General features: G+C 34.8%; 1 protein-coding gene across 1 annotated transcript in view; it reads left to right on the top strand.

Annotated features, from left to right (window-relative positions):
* Positions 1-21,742, top strand: part of LOC132545382 (CD151 antigen-like) — a 42,661-nt gene extending 20,919 nt beyond the window's left edge. The window contains exons 2-7 of the mRNA XM_060209064.1: positions 5,423-5,623; positions 11,514-11,588; positions 11,839-11,943; positions 14,455-14,694; positions 15,683-15,766; positions 16,040-21,742. Coding sequence (XP_060065047.1) covers positions 5,423-5,623; positions 11,514-11,588; positions 11,839-11,943; positions 14,455-14,694; positions 15,683-15,766; positions 16,040-16,204 — 870 coding nt within the window. The 3' untranslated portion in view covers positions 16,205-21,742. The remainder of the gene's footprint in view (positions 1-5,422; positions 5,624-11,513; positions 11,589-11,838; positions 11,944-14,454; positions 14,695-15,682; positions 15,767-16,039) is intronic.
* The last annotated feature ends 1,142 nt before the right edge of the window (positions 21,743-22,884 follow it).

Below are 22,884 nucleotides of genomic sequence, written 5' to 3'. Positions count from 1 at the left end.
CTATGTTGTAGGTAAATCAGTTTATATAATTACACTAATTCTAGCAGCACATCTATGTTGTAGGTAAATCAGTTTTAGATAATTACACTAATTCTAGCAGCACATCTATGTTGTAGGTAAATCAGTTTATATAATTACACTAATTCTAGCAGCACATCTATGTTGTAGGTAAATCAGTTTATATAATTACACTAATTCTAGCAGCACATCTATGTTGTAGGTAAATCAGTTTATATAATTACACTAATTCTAGCAGCACATCTATGTTGTAGGTAAATCAGTTTATATAATTACACTAATTCTAGCAGCACATCTATGTTGTAGGTAAATCAGTTTTAGATAATTACACTAATTCTAGCAGCACATCTATGTTGTAGGCAAATCAGTTTTAGAAATTACGCTAGATTTTTAGCACATTATGTTGTAGAAATCAGTTTATATAAACACTAATTCTAGCAGCACATCTATGTTGTAGGTAAATCAGTTTTAGATAATTACACTAATTCTAGCAGCACATCTAAATTGTAGGTAAATCAGTTTTAGAAATTAAAGCTGCACTCTATGTTGTATAAATCAGTTTTAGATAATTACACTAATTCTAGCAGCACATCTATGTTGTAGGTAAATCAGTTTATATAATTACACTAATTCTAGCAGCACATCTATGTTGTAGGTAAATCAGTTTTAGAAAATTACGCTAATTCTAGCAGCACATCTATGTTGTAGGTAAATCAGTTTAGATAATTACACTAATTCTAGCAGCACATCTATGTTGTAGGTAAATCAGTTTTAGATAATTACACTAATTCTAGCAGCACATCTATGTTGTAGGTAAATCAGTTTTAGATAATTACGCTAATTCTAGCAGCACATACTTTCATTTACAAATTAGTTTTTTCATTTATCTTCAGAACCTTATGAGATTTTTACCATTAAAGAAAAAAACATGCGTACACCAAATTTTAACTTCTTCAAATTTGCGTTGAAATTGGAAAAAATGAGCCTTAAATTTCATGTAGAAATAAAGCTGCCTCTCTATATGAGACCTGTTAGGGTTCTGTCTCTATATATGAGACCTGTTAGGGTTCTGTCTCTATATATGAGACCTGTTAGGGTTCTGTCTCTATATATGAGATCTGTTAGGGTTCTGTCTCTATATATGAGACCTGTTAGGGTTCTGTCTCTATATATGAGACCTGTTAGGGTTCTGTCTCTCTATATGAGACCTGTTAATGTTCTGTCTCTATATATGAGACTTGTTAATATTCTGTCTCTACATATGAAGACAAAGGATAAAACATATTCTATGCAATAATTTTACATACTAGATATCACCTGCTAGGATATTCCATGCAATAATATTACATACTAGATATCACCTAGTGGAATTCAAAACTAAGCCAGGGATGGGACCTTATATTCTGATGCATCATCCATGACAAAATTTACATGGTATTGCAATATGGAATATTGATTGATTTTAGCAATTATTATCAGTTGTTTAACTGATATTTCAACTTTCAATTATTTCAGTATTAGATATTAATAGATATTCTAATAATGTCTTAAATTTCAATTTTCAAGTGGAAATCTGTTTCAAATTATAGTAGGAAATGGTCTTGTTTCTATATTATGAATCCAGTAGCTTATATTACAGTCTCTGAAAATTCAGAGAAAAAATATTGATATTTTTATTTTAGCCCTAGAATACTAATATAGCTCTCTGTAAGATTTCCTTGTAAGTGCTGTTACTGCATGGGCTACAATCAGTTCAAGGAAAACCTGCACCAGAGTGAGAGAATTTGACAAGATTAATCCATTAGTTCAGTCAATATAAGTTATAAACCAGCTCACTTGATGGAAGTGTCGATGGAGCTATACAGCAACATCAAGTCCTGTAATCCGGAGCCATTGTGTGTCCTGTAATCCGGAGCCATTGTGTGTCCTGTAATCAGGAGCCATTGTGTGTCCTGTAATCCGGAGCCATTGTGTGTCCTGTAATCCGGAGCCATTGTGTGTCCTGTAATCCAGAGCCATTGTGTGTCCTGTAATCCGGAGCCATTGTGTGTCCTGTAATCAGGAGCCATTGTGTGTCCTGTAATCCGGAGCCATTGTGTGTCCTGTAATCAGGAGTCATTGTGTGTCCTGTAATCAGGAGCCATTGTGTGTCCTGTAATCCGGAGCCATTGTGTGTCCTGTAATCAGGAGTCATTGTGTGTCCTGTAATCCGGAGCCATTGTGTGTCCTGTAATCAGGAGTCATTGTGTGTCCTGTAATCCGGAGCCATTGTGTGTCCTGTAATCAGGAGTCATTGTGTGTCCTGTAATCCGGAGCCATTGTGTGTCCTGTAATCAGGAGCCATTGTGTGTCCTGTAATCCGGAGCCATTGTGTGTCCTGTAATCAGGAGCCATTGTGTGTCCTGCAATCAGGAGCCATTGTGTGTCCTGTAATCCGGTGCTATTGTTGTAGCCTTGGTGTGATACACATGGATTACCATGTATATTAATGACAATCTAAGTACAAGTACCTGTATTGTATTGAGAACCCCACACGATGTGGTTCACCTGTTAGCACTGCTATAATAGATATGATGAACGGCCAATCAATATTCTCATTGTACATGTGATGATCACTCTCTTTTGTTAATGAATATTCATGAATATTCTTTACCTTTGTACAACCTTTTATTTCTCTTTTTATTGTGCAAAAATTGAAATCACCCTAATTTTATTGTGAGGAATGTTTATGTTTGCTATAATAGAAGCTGTGTTGATATTCAAGGTATTTTAGGTTATACGTCAGAACAACAGTGATATTCTGGAGAATATTTTCTGCTGGTCATACAGGTGAAAACTGTGATAGCTTTGTTGGTAAAGCATCAGATAATGCAACCTAGACAAGCAGCCAATCCCTATTTCCAGCAGTTTCTGTTTCCAAGGAAACATATCACTACTCTGTGCAGTTGTGGTGGTGTCCTTAGACCAGACATTTCACTCAAATAGCTCTGGTTGTGTCCTTGTCAAGACATTTAATTCCAATAGATCTGGTTGTGTCCTTGGACAAGACATTTAACTCCAATAGCTCTGGTTGTGTCCTTGGACCAGACATTTACCTCCAATAGCTCTGGTTGTGTCCTTGGACAAGACATTTACCTCCAATAGATCTGGTTGTGTCCTTGTCAAGACATTTACCTCCAATAGCTCTGGTTGTGTCCTTGGTCAAGACATTTACCTCCAATAGCTCTGGTTGTGTCCTTGGTCAAGACATTTACCTCCAATAGATCTGGTTGTGTCCTTGTCAAGACATTTACCTCCAATAGCTCTGGTTGTGTCCTTGGACAAGACATTTACCTCCAATAGGTCTGGTTGTGTCCATGGACCAGACATTTACCTCCAATAGCTCTGGTTGTGTCCTTGTCAAGACATTTACCTCCAATAGCTCTGGTTGTGTCCTTGGACCAGACATTTACCTCCAATAGCTCTGGTTGTGTCCTTGGACAAGACATTTACCTCCAATAGATCTGGTTGTGTCCTTGTCAAGACATTTACCTCCAATAGCTCTGGTTGTGTCCTTGGTCAAGACATTTACCTCCAATAGCTCTGGTTGTGTCCTTGGTCAAGACATTTACCTCCAATAGCTCTGGTTGTGTCCTTGGACAAGACATTTACCTCCAATAGATCTGGTTGTGTCCTTGGACAAGACATTTACCTCCAATAGCTCTGGTTGTGTCCTTGGTCAAGACATTTACCTCCAATAGCTCTGGTTGTGTCCTTGGACAAGACATTTACCTCCAATAGCTCTGTTTGTGTCCTTGTCAAAACATTTAATTCCAATAGGTCTGGTTGTGTCCATGGACAAGACATTTACCTCCAATAGCTCTGGTTGTGATCTTGGTCAAGACATTTACCTCCAATAGCTCTGGTTGTGTCCTTGTCAAAACATTTAATTCCAATATGTCTGGGTGTGTCCATGGACAAGACATTTACCTCCAATAGCTCTGGTTGTGTCCTTGGACAAGACATTTACCTCCAATAGCTCTAGTTGTGTCCTTGGACAAGACATTTACCTCCAATAGCTCTGGTTGTGTCCTTGGACAAGACATTTAACTCCAATAGCTCTAGTTGTGTCCTTGGACAAGACATTTACCTCCAATAGCTCTGGTTGTGTCCTTGGACAAGACATTTAACTCCAGTAACTCAGGAAAGTATGTGGTGGACTTCCAGTATGTTGCTCAATACGGCAATATTTTTGTGACCAGGAACTGACATATCCGGAGTTCATAGTCAAGGTTGTGGTGGTATATATTGTATCTATCGTGTACATAAGATACAGTTAGGCAGAAATGACTGCCTGTCTGAGCTAATTCATTTATGACCCACTGTTGAGGTGGGGCCTAACTCAATTGTCTCAGATCAGACTTGCTTTGTTTCAGCTGTATGTATTAGCATATTGGTCCACAGAGAACATTTTTATCAAAATGTGGAATCTTACTAGCTATGGGCACTGTTATAGAAGTTGTGTGTCAGCAGATTTCAGCCATCAGCTGAAGGCTACCTAGTCAGTCAGACAGTAGAACATTACATTTCCAATACTGTCAATACAAATATAAGTATATTCTTCTAGTTAATGACTGGTTTTGAAGAAATACCATATTTTCCAGGCTATAAACTGCACCTGAGTATAACCGCAGGGCTGGTTTTTAGTGATTTTTATTCAATTTGATCTACATATTATAAGACGCACTGCAATTTAAGCCACACCCATCTTACGATGGGTAACCATTATGTTGACCAAAGTTCATTGATATAACAGACAACAGAATATAGTAATATAATATAATGATATAAGTTTGCAAAGTAATTATACACAGATAGTTCTTTATTTTATAGATGTGTTTGAAAAATGTAAAATAGCAATTATGGAACTTGTTTGGCTTGGGTGCCTTCACTGGTCATCTTCGTTCAGGGCTTGACATTACGCACGGTTTACTTAACAATATCCCAATCTGTGTCTTTACTGTTGAATATTAGCGAAGGCTCTTGCATGCTGATAAGATTCTTATAGTCCCATATTATTTCTTTTAAGTTATAGGAAGCCATTCTTATTGTAAACAAGCATGGCGTTCTAGAATTTGATTTGACAAAATGGCCGTTCCAAATTACCTAATGGTCCGGAAGCGATGTCCAAATGACGCTGTTCTTTTTTTATTTTTCTATTTATTCCACTGATTTATTTTTTGGTACATAGCTGTCTGGTATATAGGCCACACGCCAGACTGCCGAGTTAAAAACATATAGTCCAGAAAATATGGTGATTACTTTTATACTGTTTACTGATAAGCTCTGAAGAAATGTCTTTATGTTGTCATGTTTAGCTGCTGAGACTGATATTTTATAAGATTTTATGTTTTGTATATTACAGCTGATAGGAGCAGCCATCCTAGGCTTTTCTCTGTGGTTTTTGTTGGACATTTGGATTAAACAGTATGTACAAGCTGCAGTCGAACTTCAGGATTATCGTATCTATGTGTACCTGTTCATCGCGGGGGGCAGCTTCATCCTCTTGTTTGGGGTGATTGGCATGATAGGTGCTGTCAAACCAAATATTGTGTGTCTTGTTGTGGTGAGTATAAAGCAGATCATCCTTGATACTCTGGAGAATTAGATCACTTTTGTTCTGTGCACCCCTGGAACATGTGGCAAAATTGAAGGCACAAATGAATTAATTTGATTGGTTGCAGGAGAAAAAACTGACCAATCATAGACTGATGCACTCCTTTTGAAGATTACAGAGGAGTGACATCCAACTTCAAATCCATTACAATGTACTGTTACATGACCTCAAGATTCGTTTGATGTACATCTAAGGATCAAACTAGTCTTGTCATCTTGTCCACATTGTGTCGCAAATGGGGTGCTGAGAGTGAAAAATATTGTAATCCTTGGAGTTTCAAGGAAGACAGCAGAAATACAAGTTTGTCTTGTTATTTCATAGTCCTGAAAAGAGCCTACCCACTGATTTGGCTTATTGCACAATAGACATGGCCATAAACATAAGCCCGGGGAGAGGAAGGGCTAATGTTTTACTTCATAATTCATGTCCTGTTAGGCTTATTGTAGGATAATGAAATACAATTTAATACCTTGGTTTATTGGGAGACAATGGTTTATAATTTGACAAAACAGCAATACACATGGATGGGCTTGTTAGGTAAATATGGTACATGACAGATGTTGACAGATTCTCAATTGAGATTGCCTAATGTCAGTTTGTAAGGTTTTTTTGCCTCCTCTGGAATTAAAAGGCAGTATACTGTGTTGTATTTGTATGTCAGACAGCTGTGGTTTTGTTGTGCTAGCACCTGATATGTACTGTATAGGAGAAAAAGATTGCAAATGGAAGTTTGGATTCAGAATAGCTGATAATCAATCATTTCGTATAACATACATCACAATTAGTGTGACTGTTACATGAACTACCTCCTCTCAGAAAGCATAAGCCACACTCAGTGCTTCAGGTAGCACTACACACAGAATAGTATCTACAATAAAAACGTAACAGTGCAAAATCAATAAACTGATTTTATTCTACCCCCTCAGGATCTCAATAGATTCTTCATCTTTTTGAATGAGGTTAGTCTAATATAATTTATAGGGTTACAAAACTGTATAAGATACTTTTTTCGAATTTGACAGTGTGACTATATGGGAAAGAGCAGCTTAGTTGGTAGCAAGAAGGCTTAATGTATTGTCCATAAGGTTGTAGGTCCTGGATGCAAATTTGTACACAGTCCATTACTTTAATTTCTCTTTTCGTCAGTCTAAAACAGAGAAGAAGTATATATGGTCTAGGTAGAATAGTAAAATATTTGTGTTGTGTATGGTTCTGTAAGTCTTTAGAAATAGATACATCTATATCAAGCTTAACACCTATACAACATACCTCTTGTCTGAATAACAAAAACATCCCTATACACCTTTACCAGGTAGGTTACATCTTTACCAGGTAGGTTACATCTTTACCAGGCAGGTTACATCTTTACCAGGTAGATTACATCTATACCAGGTAGGTTACATCTTTACCAGGTAGGTTACACCTTTACCAGGTAGGTTACATCTTTACCAGGAAGGTTACATCTTTACAAGGTAGGTTACATCTTTACCAGGTAGGTTACATCTTTACCAGGTAGATTACATCTTTACCAGATAGGTTACATCTTTATCAGGTAGGTTACATCTTTACCAGGTAGATTACATCTACACTAGGTAGGTTACATCTTTACCAGGTAGGTTACACCTTTACCAGGTAGGTTACATCTTTACTAGGAAGGTTACATCTTTACCAGGTAGATTACATCTTTACAAGGTAGGTTACATCTTTACCAGGTAGGTTACATCTTTACTAGGAAGGTTACATCTTTACCAGGTAGGTTATATCTTTACCAGGTAGGTTACATCTTTACCAGGTAGATTACATCTACACTAGGTAGGTTACATCTTTACCAGGTAGGTTACACCTTTACCAGGTAGGTTACATCTTTACTAGGAAGGTTACATCTTTACCAGGTAGATTACATCTTTACAAGGTAGGTTACATCTTTACCAGGTAGGTTACATCTTTACCAGGTAGGTTACATCTTTACTAGGAAGGTTACATCTTTACCAGGTAGATTACATCTTTACCAGGTAGGTTACATCTTTACTAGGAAGGTTACATCTTTACCAGGTAGGTTACATCTTTACCGGGTAGGTTACATCTTTACCAGGTAGATTACATCTTTACCAGGTAGGTTACATCTTTACTAGGAAGGTTACATCTTTACCAGGTAGGTTACATCTTTACCAGGTAGATTACATCTATACCAGGTAGGTTTCATCTTTACCAGGTAGGTTACATCTATACCAGGTAGGTTACATCTTTACCAGGTAGATTACATCTTTACCAGGTAGGTTACATCTTTACCAGGTAGATTACATCTTTACAAGGTAGGTTACATCTTTACTAGGAAGGTTACATCTTTACCAGGTAGGTTACATCTTTACCAGGTAGATTACATCTATACCAGGTAGGTTTCATCTTTACCAGGTAGGTTACATCTATACCAGGTAGGTTACATCTTTACCAGGTAGATTACATCTTTACCAGGTAGGTTACATCTTTACCAGGTAGATTACATCTTTACCAGGTAGGTTACATCTATACCAGGTAGGTTACATCTTTATCAGGTAGGTTACATCTTTACCAGGTAGGTTACATCTTTATCAGGTAGGTTACATCTTTACCAGGTACCAAGGTAGGTTAGAGGATAACTTGGTTAGATGTGATCGAGTAAGATTCTTATTGTCAGTCATTAGAAGAGACCAGATAGCCTGTAATACAAATTTATGATAAATTTAATGATAAATAGAATAAATTAATTAAATTTGTTTGATTAAAGGCTGTTTTATGATATATTATTGTGGGGCTCAACTATTGTAGTTTTACAAAAATATTTATTTATACTAAAGTCATTTGTGCTTATTTTCCTTCCAATTTTTACCTTAGTATCATTTTGTGGACATTTACAGAGTAAACATAAATTAATGAAAATAAATCCTCCAGGAAAATCAATAATGTAATTAACATGATCTGCTCTATTCTGTTGGATCTTTCCTGTTCTTACTGGTAAAAGATCAAATCTCTCTCACCAGGGACTGGATTCCTGTTACCCACATACTGTATCTTTAATTGATAAATAGTCAACATGTTTTCAGTTTATAAAGCAAAAAAAAAAAAGAAGCAAAACAAAATAAGTAACAAACAAAACGACACAAAAGATTGCCAAAGGTCAAGAACCGGGACAGGTCATATTTAGAAATAGTTTTGTTTTGATGATCAGTTATAAATAGTCCATTGGTTTTGTATTCAATAAATTGATTATGAAATTTCAGTATCACTTCATCAGTAGAAATCAATGTGTGGTGATGCCTATTTGTGCTGTCAATTGTTTATTAGGTCATGTGTAAAGTCTACACCATATTTTGGGAGTTATAAGCTGCACTGGTATAAATGCCGCAGAGCCGATTTTTACCTATATTTTTTTATTTGATCCACATATCAACCGCATCGAAATATAAGTCCCACCCTTTGTTAGGATGACGTAACCGTTACGTTGACCAAAGTTCATTGATATAACAGACAACAGAGAGCAATTTGTCAAGATCGCCAGCGACACATTTTATAAAGTTTGCAAATGAATTATACACAGATAATCGTTTATTTTATTGATATAGTTAAAAAAAACGTAAAATAGCAAATATCAAACTTATTTGGCCTGGGTGCCTTCACAGATTGTCTACAGAAAGATATAGGCCTGACATTACGTATGGTTTACAATCTCTCCATAGGTGTCTGTACTGGTAAATATTAACAAAATCCCTAGAATGCTTATCAAATTCTTGTAGTCCAATATTATATTTTTCCGTAAATTACACGAAGCCATTCATATCGTAAACACGCATGGTAGTTGTTCTAGAACTTTACGAATAACCTGATGACCTATCGATCCCAGGATGCAAAAGGCTATTGTTAACTCCTGCTATGGCTTAGAAGTAACCACGAAAGTTCACAAGTTATTATTATGATTCATATTAAAAGATATCATTTATCAAATCTTCGAGAATGTTATTTTCATTTTAATCTGCAAATCATTCTGTATACGATTGCAAATGATGGTTCTGGATGATTTGTTTCAGTCACAAACACATGACGGTCAGGTACTTGTAAAAATACTAAGTACCATCTCCTTCTGGTACACTGATTTGTTTTTTTTGTCCACATATAAGCCGCACCAGTATAGAAGTCTGACTCAAAAGGAAGAAAGGTGCAGCTTATAATCAACAAAATATGGTATTGCTATTGAATTTCTGCCAAAATTCTGAAAATTTCATGAAAGATGGTTTAAAGTTTCAGATGGACAAAATTGACCCCTGATTAGATGCTGTACTGTAAATTACATGCATGCTGTAAACAATTTCAATCAATACCCATGTTTCCAAAATCCAAGATGACCTGACTGGTTCTTGTTTTGAATAAAATCCGCTTTTCTCTCATAGAAGCAAACAGAAAATAGGTTTTTAAAATAAAATTGGCATGATGCTTTGACAGTATCATTTAGTATTAAACAAACTTGAATGTATGTAAACACTTACCGTACTCTTTAATTCTTTGTGTTAGGAATAGACCAGGAGAAATTTAGTTTGAATCATCTGTAGACTAAATCTCAGAATCAACCAATTTAGAGTGAGGACATAAACAAATGTTGTAATTGGACAATTCAAACGATGGAGCATGTTAATGTTTGATGATCACACAATATGATAAATAGATAAGCATTGATGAGGGACAGACATGAGATATGGACATCAAAGTCTCACTGCCTTCAGTTGATAATCCTTGTTAACTTAATACTATACAGTAAAACCAAACACCCAGGATATTGCCTGAATATATAGGACATAGAAACAATCTTTTAATACTACAGGTACAATATCAATCTTTGTCTAGCCTCCAATTCACTAGGATTATGTACCAGATCAAATTAGGAAGAAGCATGCATTTGAATTGGGTACTATTCCAGGAAGAGCTGGTGACTCTCCAAATCTCATTACAGATCCATTGTGTAGCCATGTATTTGTGGTTTTTTTAGTTTGGCAGACTTCTACAAAGTTAATAGCTATTGAGTTCATTTCCTCTCTGATCAGGAGTTAAACAGAAAAGTGTATAATGAGTAGTAATGTAAATTTGGAAATTTGTTACAGGAACAGAAACTCAACAGTTTTTTTAAACCATTATTGAATTTTCTCAGGAATGCTCTCTTGATAAGTCAATTACATTTATCAATTATTTATTTGGAATGTTTGGTCTTATTTTTACGAAAACAAAAAGAAAAGGTTTTGAAAATGATAATAAATATACTTAACTATATATCTAAATCTATAGCATGTGTCCACTTGAAACTAAATTTCCACCACTGGTATGTTGTTTGTATGCAATTGAAGATATTCATGTAAAAGTGAAGATTGGGCTTATTGCTAAGCATCTGCTTGGGCTTATCAATGAATAAATACTGTAATGTATGAAATATCAGACACACATCAATTGAGAATCAGCATAATCCATATTTTAGGAGAAATGCTGAGGTTTCTGAAAGTATTATATTCATCCCTCAGGGAATCTTTTATTCATGAAATCAAATTCTCTATAATTTATTGGTGTGCTGCTTACAGTACCAAATCTGTGTAATAAAACCAGATTCATAATACATTGTTGTTAACTGTTTTGGAGTAAATCCTCTGTCTATCCTACAAAAATTACATTACAATGACCTGGGTTTGAGCTGACAATCTAAGATTCCAGATCAGTCAAAAAATATATTGTTTACTCAACCTTTACAGTTCCTTGATTTTGTTAAACATAACCTTTGAGGAAATTGCTGCGCATTTACTGAAATGTTTTGTTTTGTCTGTTTCAGTTTCTAATCTTTTCCGTGCTGTTATTTTTGCTGCTGGTAGTCAGTGTTGTATTGGGCTACTTTTACAGAGTAGAGGTAAGTTAAAAAATTATAAGATTGTTACGTCCAACATCAATTTCTTGGGCTACCATGCAATTACATTTCTTCTAAGAGAAGACTTTATGAAATAAATAAAAAAAATACTGTTAAAGTTATTATTTGAAGTTTGTCCAATTCTATTACTTGGATTTGATACAAGTGAAAATTGCTCTTTATATATACCAATGAAAAAATATCAATATGTGCTTTGTGAACTAAATTATGGTTTGACTTTCAATGACAACAGTTGGAAGATACGATACAGAAATCTCAGTTATTGACAACTGTAGTGAAAACCCAGTATGGAAAGGACAATGTCATCACCAGCGCAATAGACTACATGCAGGTTGAGGTAGGCACACCTATTACCCATACTATGTCTTGTATGTAGCACTCCTAAAGTAATCATCCTATCCCTAGCCCCTATAATGTAGAAAACTTTCTACCCCTAGTCCTTATGAGGCAGTGTATCCTCTACTCCCTGCTACAATAAGGCAGTATGTACCCCTGCTCCCGGTCCTTATAGGGCAGTGTATCCTATACTCCCTGCTGCAATAAGGCAGTATGTACCCCTACTCCAAGTCCTTATAGGGCAGTGTATCCTCTACTCCCTGCTCCAATAAGGCAGTATGTACCCCTACTCTAGTCCTTATAGGGCAGTGTATCCTCTACTCCCTGCTCCAATAAGGCAGTATGTACCCCTACTCTAGTCCTTATAGGGCAGTGTAACCAAAACACCCTGCTCCAATAAGGCAGTATGTACCCCTACTCTAGTCCTTATAGGGCAGTGTATCCTCTACTCCCTGCTCCAATAAGGCAGTATGTACCCCTACTCTAGTCCTTATAGGGCAGTGTATCCTCTTCTCCCTTCTACACTAAGGCAGTATGTACCCCTACTCCTGATCCTTATAAGAGAATATATTCTCTTCTTCCAGCCCTTATAAGACATTAAACATCCCTACTCCCACTAGGACAGTATACCTTCTACTCCCAGTCTGTATAATAAGACAGTATTTAATCCTCTACTCCACTATACGAAATCATACTCAGTACTTCCAGCCCCTATAATACAGTAAACACCCTACTTTCAGTCCATATAATCCTGAGCATTATATTTTGTGTTGTTGATATATCTAATCTGTTTTAAAACAAACCCTGCATTGTCCATGTTTCATGCATGACTTAATCCATATTTATAACAACATATTATGATTATTGTGTCTGATTTCATTATTAACCTAATTATTTCCTTGTTATAATCTTCCATAATTTGATGCTATAAGCTCTACAGCTTTATCTATAATTTTCAGATACTATCATTGTGTTAAAACAAATTTCATGTTGATGTGAATCAAATGTTGCGAAACAAAAAGATTTTTATTTAATGAAAATGCCGGGGTTTTATTTTTGCTGTTTTCGGGAATGGAATTAATTGATGAAAAACTGATAGCTTGAAAAATGGAATTAATAGAGGAAGACCATTTCATGTCGTCTGTGAAAAATACATCCCTTCAGCTTTTAAGTTTTTGGTAAAACCACAAAAAGTGCAGCATGTTGAGAAAAAATACAGCCTTTACAGTGTTGCTTGTATATTGTGACAGCTATAAGAAAAGTATCACATATGGTGGTCAGTCATCCCTATGTAAATCAATGGTCAGAAATTCCTGGAGTGATGATGCTATAAACACCAATAATCCACCATTCCCTGTGGTCAGTGATAGATCGGTCAGTCTAGGGCTTTGTTACATTGACCATCTCCCTAGCCAGACTCATTACTGGCATAAAGGAGACTATCCCCGTAATTTGTAAACAATGCAGAAGATAGAGTTTGATATGTTGAAATAGTTCTTTTGTTTCCTTGTGGCATTAACACGTTTTCAAATCTCTTGATAAAAATTACCTGTAAGATCCATTAAACCACAGGCTGTTATCGAACACTTTACATCAGTCTGCAATAAGATGTTCTGACAGCAGCAGACCTATATTGTGTCTGCATGATGCCCACTGAAATCAAGAGGTTTTTTTTTATCTTACACAAAAACAAATTTGAGAGAAATCCACACAAAAATCAAGTTTACAAAAACAAATTTGAGAGAAATCTACACAAAAATCAAGTTTACAAAAACAAATTTGAGAAAAGGGATAATTGGTTCTTTCTTTCCGTGTGTGAAATGTTGCTTGTCCTCGCTTAGCAAACCTTGATGCATAGAAGTAAGGAAGCAGAGTGTCTAAAATAATCAGCATTCCCAAGTCTTACTTTAAGTTTAAAGTTTCAAAACAACAAGAAAGTCATTGTCTTCAAAATAAATGTCAAGGCTGGCACCAATGTCAAAATAAAATTTACGTGTCATTTTTTTAAAAAAATTCAAAACTGCTGATTGTTGATCACCCAATGAATATTCAGGGTCATTTTCAGGCAGGGTTTCCTTGTAGTTGTTTACCACACTGAACAACAAATGGGAGGTCAATCACATTCCATTAAAGAGCAAATAGAGTAAAGTGTTTTGCCCAAGGACGCAACCACGTCAACAGAAGTCCTGTCCCTTTCTCAGTTTCCTATTAAACGCTATCACATGCCTCAGAATTTCACCTGATGTTATTTAAGCCAACATTCTAAATGATTGAGATTTTGCAACCCTTCCAAAACTGATTGATATTTTGTATGATACTTAAGCAACCAAAAAATCATATCACTAATGACCAGATTCACCAGGTAAAAAGTCAAGGTCAGAGAGGTCAAGTATTTTTTAAAGAAAAGAAAACAAATCCTACTTTTAAAATTGATGAAATATTCCATAATTATTGAAACTGAATTTCATATATAAGTCCAATGATACACAATATGATATTGTTTTCTTTACAGCTGCATTGCTGTGGTGGTGTGAACTTTGAGGACTACAAAGGATCAGACTGGGCCACTGTCATCGGTAACACAGATGCTAATGTGGAGGCTAACAGTAAGAACACAGCTCCGCTGAGCTGCTGTAGCAGTTACTGGTACATAAAGGCCTCCACATCACCAGACAGCAAGTACTGCAACATGTACAAGAGCAGTGACCACTCTAATCAGCGTAACGATCCAACTGAGGAGATTAACAAAAAAGTGAGTTTGTACTAGTTGTGTTATGAACCTACAGACAAGATAGACATCAAGGAGAGTTTATATTAGTCTTGTAGCTAAGATTTACAGAAGGAAAGGTTATGCCAGTCATACAACAAGCTCAAGACAATCACATAGTAAACAAGCAGATGTGTACTATAATGTTTAGAATGTAAATCAACAGAGCTTGAAACCATGATAGGATTCACCATATAGGATAATCACCACACAAGGTCATGTTGTAGTATCACCACACAAGGTCATGTTGTAGTATCACCACACATCACCATACAAGGTCATGTTGTAGTATCACCACACAAGGTCATGTTGTAGTATCACCACACGAGGTCATGTTGTAGTATCACCACACGAGGTCATGTTGTAGTATCACCACACATCACCACACATCACCACACAAGGTGATGTTGTAGTATCACCACACAAGGTTATGTTGTAGTGCCACCAAACAAGGTCATGTTGTAGTATCACCACACATCACCACACGAGGTCATGTTGTAGTATCACCACACGAGGTCATGTTGTAGTATCACCACACGAGGTCATGTTGTAGTATCACCACACGAGGTCATGTTGTAGTATCACCACACAAGGTCATGTTGTAGTATCACCACACAAGGTCATGTTGTAGTATCACCACACATCACCACACAAGGTCATGTTGTAGTATCACCACACAAGGTCATGTTGTAGTATCACCACACAAGGTCATGTTGTAGTATCACCACACATCACCACACAAGGTCATGTTGTAGTATCACCACACAAGGTCATGTTGTAGTATCACCACACAAGGTCATGTTGTAGTATCACCACACAAGGTCATGTTGTAGTATCACCACACAAAGTCATGTTGTTGTATCACCACACAAGGTCACATTGTACTACTGCTAATTCATTAAATCCATGATTAAAAATTTACTTACCTGTGTATGGTCTTATGATTTTAATAATTGGCTATGTATATTTTCAGGGTTGTGGTAAAGCCATTGTGGATTTTCTTAAGGAACAGTTCTTCATTATATGTGCAGTGGGCATATCTATAGTATCAGTTGTGGTAAGTATTACACGAAGGAATCAACAATTAGAACACTGTAACCCCAAATTCTCCACTTCAATAATTACAGTACTCCAGTGTGTATTTTATAATAAAGATTTAAAAGAAACATAAAACCATATCATCTATACAAATGTATAATGAAATTTATGAATCAATAAAAGAAAACTTTAAAGTTGCTACAGTTGTAAACTTTGTATTGAAGGTTGTGTAACTGCAACCCCTGTCTGCTTCTTGTATCAGTATTTATCAGTCATTTTATTTTTCTTGCAGTTTTTAACCATTATTTTCCTCTCCCTTCTGATCCACTATCTGCGACGAGACCCTCCAATGTCTATGACCGATGACGTCGTTTACGAGATGGCACGATGCCAGGAGAAATCTCCGTACCCCACACGGGGTCAAGGTGGACCGTACGCAAATCTATATAACAACTAACTCAGGACATTATCATCAACATGGAAACTACAGCTTTACACCATTACAGGTCATTGGCTGTCAACTTATTTCATTATTGCACTGCGTGATCTAGAATTGTCTCCCTTCTCAAATTTTCATCATACGGAGATAAATTTATATAGCATAGCATATCAAATTCATTGAACTAAATACATGATGGATTCACAGACGCTGTTGTCTAGACCATAGAAAAGTAAGCTGTCAAACTGTCATAATATCATTTCATTAGTCATTTGGTGGATTAAGTCCAGACACGCAGTGCATGGGAACGTGGTGTAGGAAAAGAAAAGGCACTCTAAACATTATCATGATGTCGTTGTTCTTCGAGCTTTGAGAAGCTCATTCAACAGTAAAATGTATTGCTAAGGAGGCCCTAAGGACCTGAAAAAAGAAGCATGTCGCAGGCCTTAGTCATTTATCCATTGAAACTCATTAGACATTTTATATCAAAACTTGTTCATATGCCTCCACAGAAAAGTGAAGGTGCTTAACATATGGTCTAAGTATTCAGAGCTACATCAGATGTCTTATAAAACATATTAATTTAAAGATATTGCAAGAGGTGTAGAAAAGCAAGTTTTGGTGGTTTCATGAATGAAGGAAGTCTGCAGGCCCTGCAAGAACATGATTTACTGCTGTAGATTAAAACATATAAAAACAAATATGAAAAGTAATTGATTTAACACTCATTTTATCAAATGAAGTGTAGTTATAGTCTACAAACAATTTCTTTCTTAGATTCTCATTTAGCTTTTAATGCTCTGATTGATAGAAGTATTTTCACTGGAAGATTAATGCAGTGTTTATAGTATTAAACTTAAATCAGTTGTATGGTAAGGAATATCTGCTTTGGAGTTAACGTGACTGATTAAACATCAAGTTGATTAAATTGTCATACTGCCGATAAAGATGATGAGGAAGCTGAACCTGGCAACAGTGGAAACCATTTACACATCGTTTCTGAACAGTTCATCTTATTGTCATATTATTAGCAATGTTAGCATCTTTGTTCATCTGAATCAGAGGAACATGTCAGGTTAAAATTGATGTTTATATTTTTTTTAATGTTGAAAAAATTAAGACTGTTGAGAAAATGAAATGATTTTAATGAAGAAAAAAAGCTAAATGCTGGTTTTAAGATCTGAGATATTATTTTACAATGACATGGATTGTCAAGTAGACAGATTTCTTGTTGACCTACATATTCATTGTTGTACACAAGGTGTAATCCTGTTATTCTAATTCAGTGTTAATTACAGTACCTACTAATTAATAACATTTTATAATATCAGATGTTTGGATCGTAAGATAACTTTATAATAATTAATATCTGACTTTTATTTGATATTGTTGATGTTTTCTCTGTGGTACCCAGATATTCCTATACTTTCATCACTACGCCCTGATCATGTATATGATGCAATGCTTTCACCAATTATTCATTTTTAACATATTATCTGAAGTTATCTCCCCTTGACGTCATTCCTACATATATCACCGAATCTGTCAGCCCTTTCGTACGGTTTTGTGTGGACAAGTGATCTTCATTTCGACAAGACATACTGGTACAAATGTTCAATAGTAGTAAGTTGGTTGTATGTCTATTGTATATCGATTGTCGTACATCAACTTTTTGTACTAGTTAGCCCATTTTCTATCTGCATTTTAGGCCTGTTTATAAACACATGTGTAAATAAGCTATGTCTGAAATGCTGTCCAGTCTCATTGCAGTGCAGTAAGCAACATGAGTGTACCACTTGTGGAGTACATTTTGAGTGAAATGAAGGAAAATTGAAAATTGATTTGTTTGGATTTGAGAAGATTTAGAAAATATTTACAATTCAGAACATCTGAAGTAATCACTGAAATGGAAACTGCAACCTTGATGTGTTTGTATGTGGTCACTTTACACATCAGATGCAACACTTGTATCCAGATCATGTGCACACCTACTGTGAAAGAGGACATCTGATTAATAAATTAATAAATAGATACTGCTATGATGAGATTACAGAGAAGTGTTGGACAGGTGTTGACAAAATTTAGGTAATTTACTGTAAATAAGTCAAGATGTGTACAGGTACATAGCTAGGTGTACCAGTAAACGTGTACATGTACATAGGTATACGCCTGCTGTAGTTATAGGTACAGCTACATATACAGCAGATGTATACTTATATGCTTACATAGATAAGTATGGTAAGTAAGGTTTGTAAAGAATACTGGTATATACACTAAGTATACACATATTCACAACTATCAAATCGGCACTTGATTTGCTCAACCAAGATCAGACTACTGTATGTAGTATCATGTGTGAAAATTTTATAAGATGTTTATTTTGGGTGCTGTTAACAGAACTCTTCATTCCCAGATCATATGTATATTATTATTTTTTTTTATGACTAATACTTTTTTATGAATACTTGGCCTTGTTGTCTAAAGGAATTTATACACAGAACACCTTATAGATCCATAATGCGATCACTCCTCTGCCTGAATCTGGAATTTTATAGAAAACAAAATATATTTCCTTGTTATTTTAACAAAATTCTGTTGTGATCAGTTATGTGTCTGTATGAACTTCCATGTTTTCATGTAAAAAAATCATCAGATTCTGTTTTATCTTTGAAGAAAGGTCATACAAGTTTTCAGACATGTTCAATATGTTTTGACAAAGTTAGTTGATAGTTGTGCTATTGTCGTCATTGTGTACTTTCTGTGCCTGCAAGTAAATAGCATGCTAATGCAGATTGAAGAACTTTTCATTTTCTAACAGAATTGGGCTGAATTATAACCATTTTATTTGTATATCCGAGAGTTAGATAATGTTCCACACTTTTCTTGGTAGTACTGAGTGGCATTACGGTGAGAATACTGTACAGGTTGACACACCACTGAACTGCTGGACCATACAATCATTGACCCCTTACTCTAGGAATTATCTAATGGATCTTGACTTTCTAGTATTCTACTAAAATTCTGAAGGTGTTCTGAGAATCCAGAGGTGGTTATAGTTTGAAATGGGGAGGGGTCAACTCATTTAAAGAACTTTTATCAGAGCTTGAGTGATAGAAATTTATAGCTGATTTGAAATAAGAATTCAAAGTGAAATTCATGTGTGCGAAATATAAGAAATCACCAATTAAGTGAAATCCTCTAGTTGAAGAATGGGTTGTTCATGCTTTAATGACAACTGGGCTATATCAGGATAGCATATGAAATTACTTTAATACTACCATTTTTTGTGACAGGGCTGATGTAGATACAAGTGGTATGTTTGTTAGATAGTAGTGTGCCATTCCATCTTGTTCGTGGAAATTTTTTGTACATGGAATTTCTTTTTGTAGGTAAATGAATGTAGCATTTTCATCTCGCATAGTTTTGTACTGTTTACTTTCAATATTTTGGATGAAAAGCATTAAGAATGCATTGTGTTTTGTATAGTTTTTTAAGATTTTTAAGAATTGCACGTTTTCTGATAACTTACTACTCGGAAATGTATATTGCAGTTATACCCTAGTTGTATTATATATGTGAACTAAATTCCCATTTTGTTTTTAACCTACTTATTTTTGTCTGATGAGAATAACAATATTTGTAGGTTCCGAGGTTGTATATCAAAAACAATAATTTAATAATTTATGGTAGTACATGTAGTAAGCAAAAAGCATACCATTAGAGAAACTAGTTAAGTATTAAGTTAAGTTATATGAATATCAATACCTGTAAAACTGAAATTGAAAGTTTTGGGGGAATGTTGCAATAACAAGTTTACACAAAATGTCAGACAATTTCTGTAGTAATATCCAAAATTTGGCTTGGTGAAGTGTGTATTCATGTAGATGTCAAAACTTTTATAGTATATCTATATTTGTCATTTAAGAAATTGAAACGGACATTATTCTCAAAGTTTAATTTCAGAGAATGGTGATTTCTGAATGAAAAATTCACAAAATTTTCAAAAAATGAAAACAACTTTGCAGTACTTCTTACTACATATTTCACATTTAAAGTGAAAATATTCATGGTTAGTGTGTATCAGTGTTATACTCTGCTGTACCGTTATACTCTGTAATATTTTGTGTACCCACTTCATACATCATGTCAAGTAGTTACGTATTTAGGTTCTGTTTAAATGTCAAAAGGAAACTTCAATCCTTATCAGAATCTGTTCTATACAGTCACAATACAGGTTGTAATCTATGTCCTTGTAAGATTATTCTGATGTATCTATGGTACCCACTTGTAATACATTATATATATGGTATGTTACTGCAAACTTGGGGAGCGATTGAAATCTCTTAATCAATATAGTAGATATGTATTTTGGATTTTATTACATAAATTGTGTGACGGATATAGATGTCAGTACTTTACATCTTGGATGGTTGTTAGATCAGTTTAATCGATTTAGAAGGGTTGTAAACTTTATACTTTATTGTTGGTTTTATCATAAATATTGTTCATAGAAAACAGAAAATCCATTTCACAGAGATGCTTGACTTTTATTTGAAGTCTTGGCTTCTTGGTTAATTTTATAATTTAGTGTGTTAGAAGATTTTCTGTGTTTTGTCTTCATTTTTAGATAAAAATGTATGCTATACATGTTTTTAAGATATGGATATACATTTTTTAAGGCAACAGTTTTGAAGTTAATATTCATGCTATCATCATCATTTAATGTTAATTTTAATTTGTATATATACTTTCCTTCCCATAAAAGATGTGAAAATATATTTTAAGTGTTTTACTTGATTCTTAAATAAATCATGTTTAACATTGTTGATATCCTTCCTAATTTTTATGTTGATTTAATGTGAAGTGTGCATTAATGTCAGGTTGGAGATGTTGAAACATATGTCGTTATGTTTTCAGTCATTGTTTAGTCCCAATTTGTTTCAAACATTTGTAAGATTTCAGCAGATGACTTTATTTATTCAAAGATACCAATAAGTTATGATATAGAACAATATTTCATCGTTATCAGTAGGTTTGCTGCTAATTATTTTAAAATAATAAATATAAAGAGTTTTCAATAATAATTATTTTGAAAAATTAACTGACATGAGTTGTGTTCAATTGATTTACGTAAATTATATACATTTGATTACATGAAAATCAACATTTCAGATAACGTTTTGCATAACTGTCATAAAAATAATCCTGTTTTAAATAAATTTAGTTTCTATTTTTTAAATTCTGACATTTTCTTAACCCAGAATCACAGAGTATTGTTGATATTGGTTAGGTGAAAAGCTTAATCATATTCTGCAAAGCCAGCTTTATTGACTTAACATGCATGGCTTATAACCAATCGTCAACAAGCCCCTGTGTCAGAACGCTTAAAGTGTAAATTAATATGCGTTTGTCGTACATGTATCAGGTTGTCTGCTTTATGTGTGGATGTTTTCAACTTTGATAAAACAAATATAGTATTTTTACAATTTGTATGGATATTAAATTTCCATGTGTTGTCAGTATACATAATAAATGTGAAATTGATTAAAAAGTAAAGTTGTTGTTGTTGCCTTTTTTTGTATGGAAAGTCAAGAGAGGTTCCGATGTCACTATTTTGAAACTCTTCATAGTAGAAAACAAAAACGCTACTTGCGCTAATTTCCGTGCTTACAGGACGAAGAAGTGAATGTACATTTGTCTATTTACATTTTACTTTCAGTTGAAAAGGTCTTACAAACCAATTTAATTTTCAAGTTGTATATTTATTTAATTTTCTCTCTCATTGATATCTTGGATTTTTCAATAAAATGTGATTACGAAACGCTCCCACAACTGCTTACGAAACGGGTTTACGGCGGGAAAACGCCGATGCATAAACATTACAAACAAGTACGAGTGGTCGTTGTATATGCAGTGTAGGTACGATCGTCTTTCAAAGCAGGATGGCTACACGACGTTCTCAACGAACAAAGAGGCAAACGGTTTTGAACCAAATGCCGAGTCCAAAGAAAAGGGTAAGTATGAAAATTGCATACCTACTTTGATACTGTCGACATAACCGAAGAATTCAATAAATATATATAACAATGGGACTGATTGGCAAAAAAATGCAAGCGAGTATACATAGCGTGTTGGCCTTTCATGAATTCGAAGTTTACTTCAACGACACTCATTGTGTTTTATGACGAGACATTTTTTTCAAATCTAGAGTGGAAAATGCCATTTACAGAGTATTCTTCTCTGATTATAGAAGTTCATGATTATGTTATTCAGGTCGGGGGAAAACACAAATAGAGATACGATACCTATACTGGCCTATTATACGGCAATTTTGATACGGATTTGTTGCTGAAAATAGTTGAAATTGATTAAACAGTAACTTTTGCAATATGTTATCAAAAGTTGCATTTATGACAAGTTAAGTAATTCTAAACTAAGATGTTTACCTGAAGTGCTGGCCACTGATGTATCAGTCGTTGCCTTAGTAATTGTACAATCGTAACACAGGCCATATACAACAGAAGTAATGCATATATCTTTTTTTATACTTTCACACGAGCAAATATATTTAATTTCTGCAGTTGTATGTTGTTTCATGACTACATACTGGAAAAAGCTAAACTTATTGTGATTTCCAGAATTCTTAGTAACAAAGCCATACCCTGGTTGACATTATACACAAGTGTATGGTTTTCCTC

Source organism: Ylistrum balloti, unplaced genomic scaffold (genome assembly GCF_031769215.1).
Source record: "Ylistrum balloti isolate Yb309-2 unplaced genomic scaffold, AGI_CSIRO_Ybal_v1 Utg369846, whole genome shotgun sequence".
Taxonomy (NCBI): Eukaryota; Metazoa; Mollusca; class Bivalvia; order Pectinida; family Pectinidae; genus Ylistrum; species Ylistrum balloti.
Note: the sequence above shows the minus strand (reverse complement) of the source record. Positions and strands in the feature narration are given on the sequence as shown.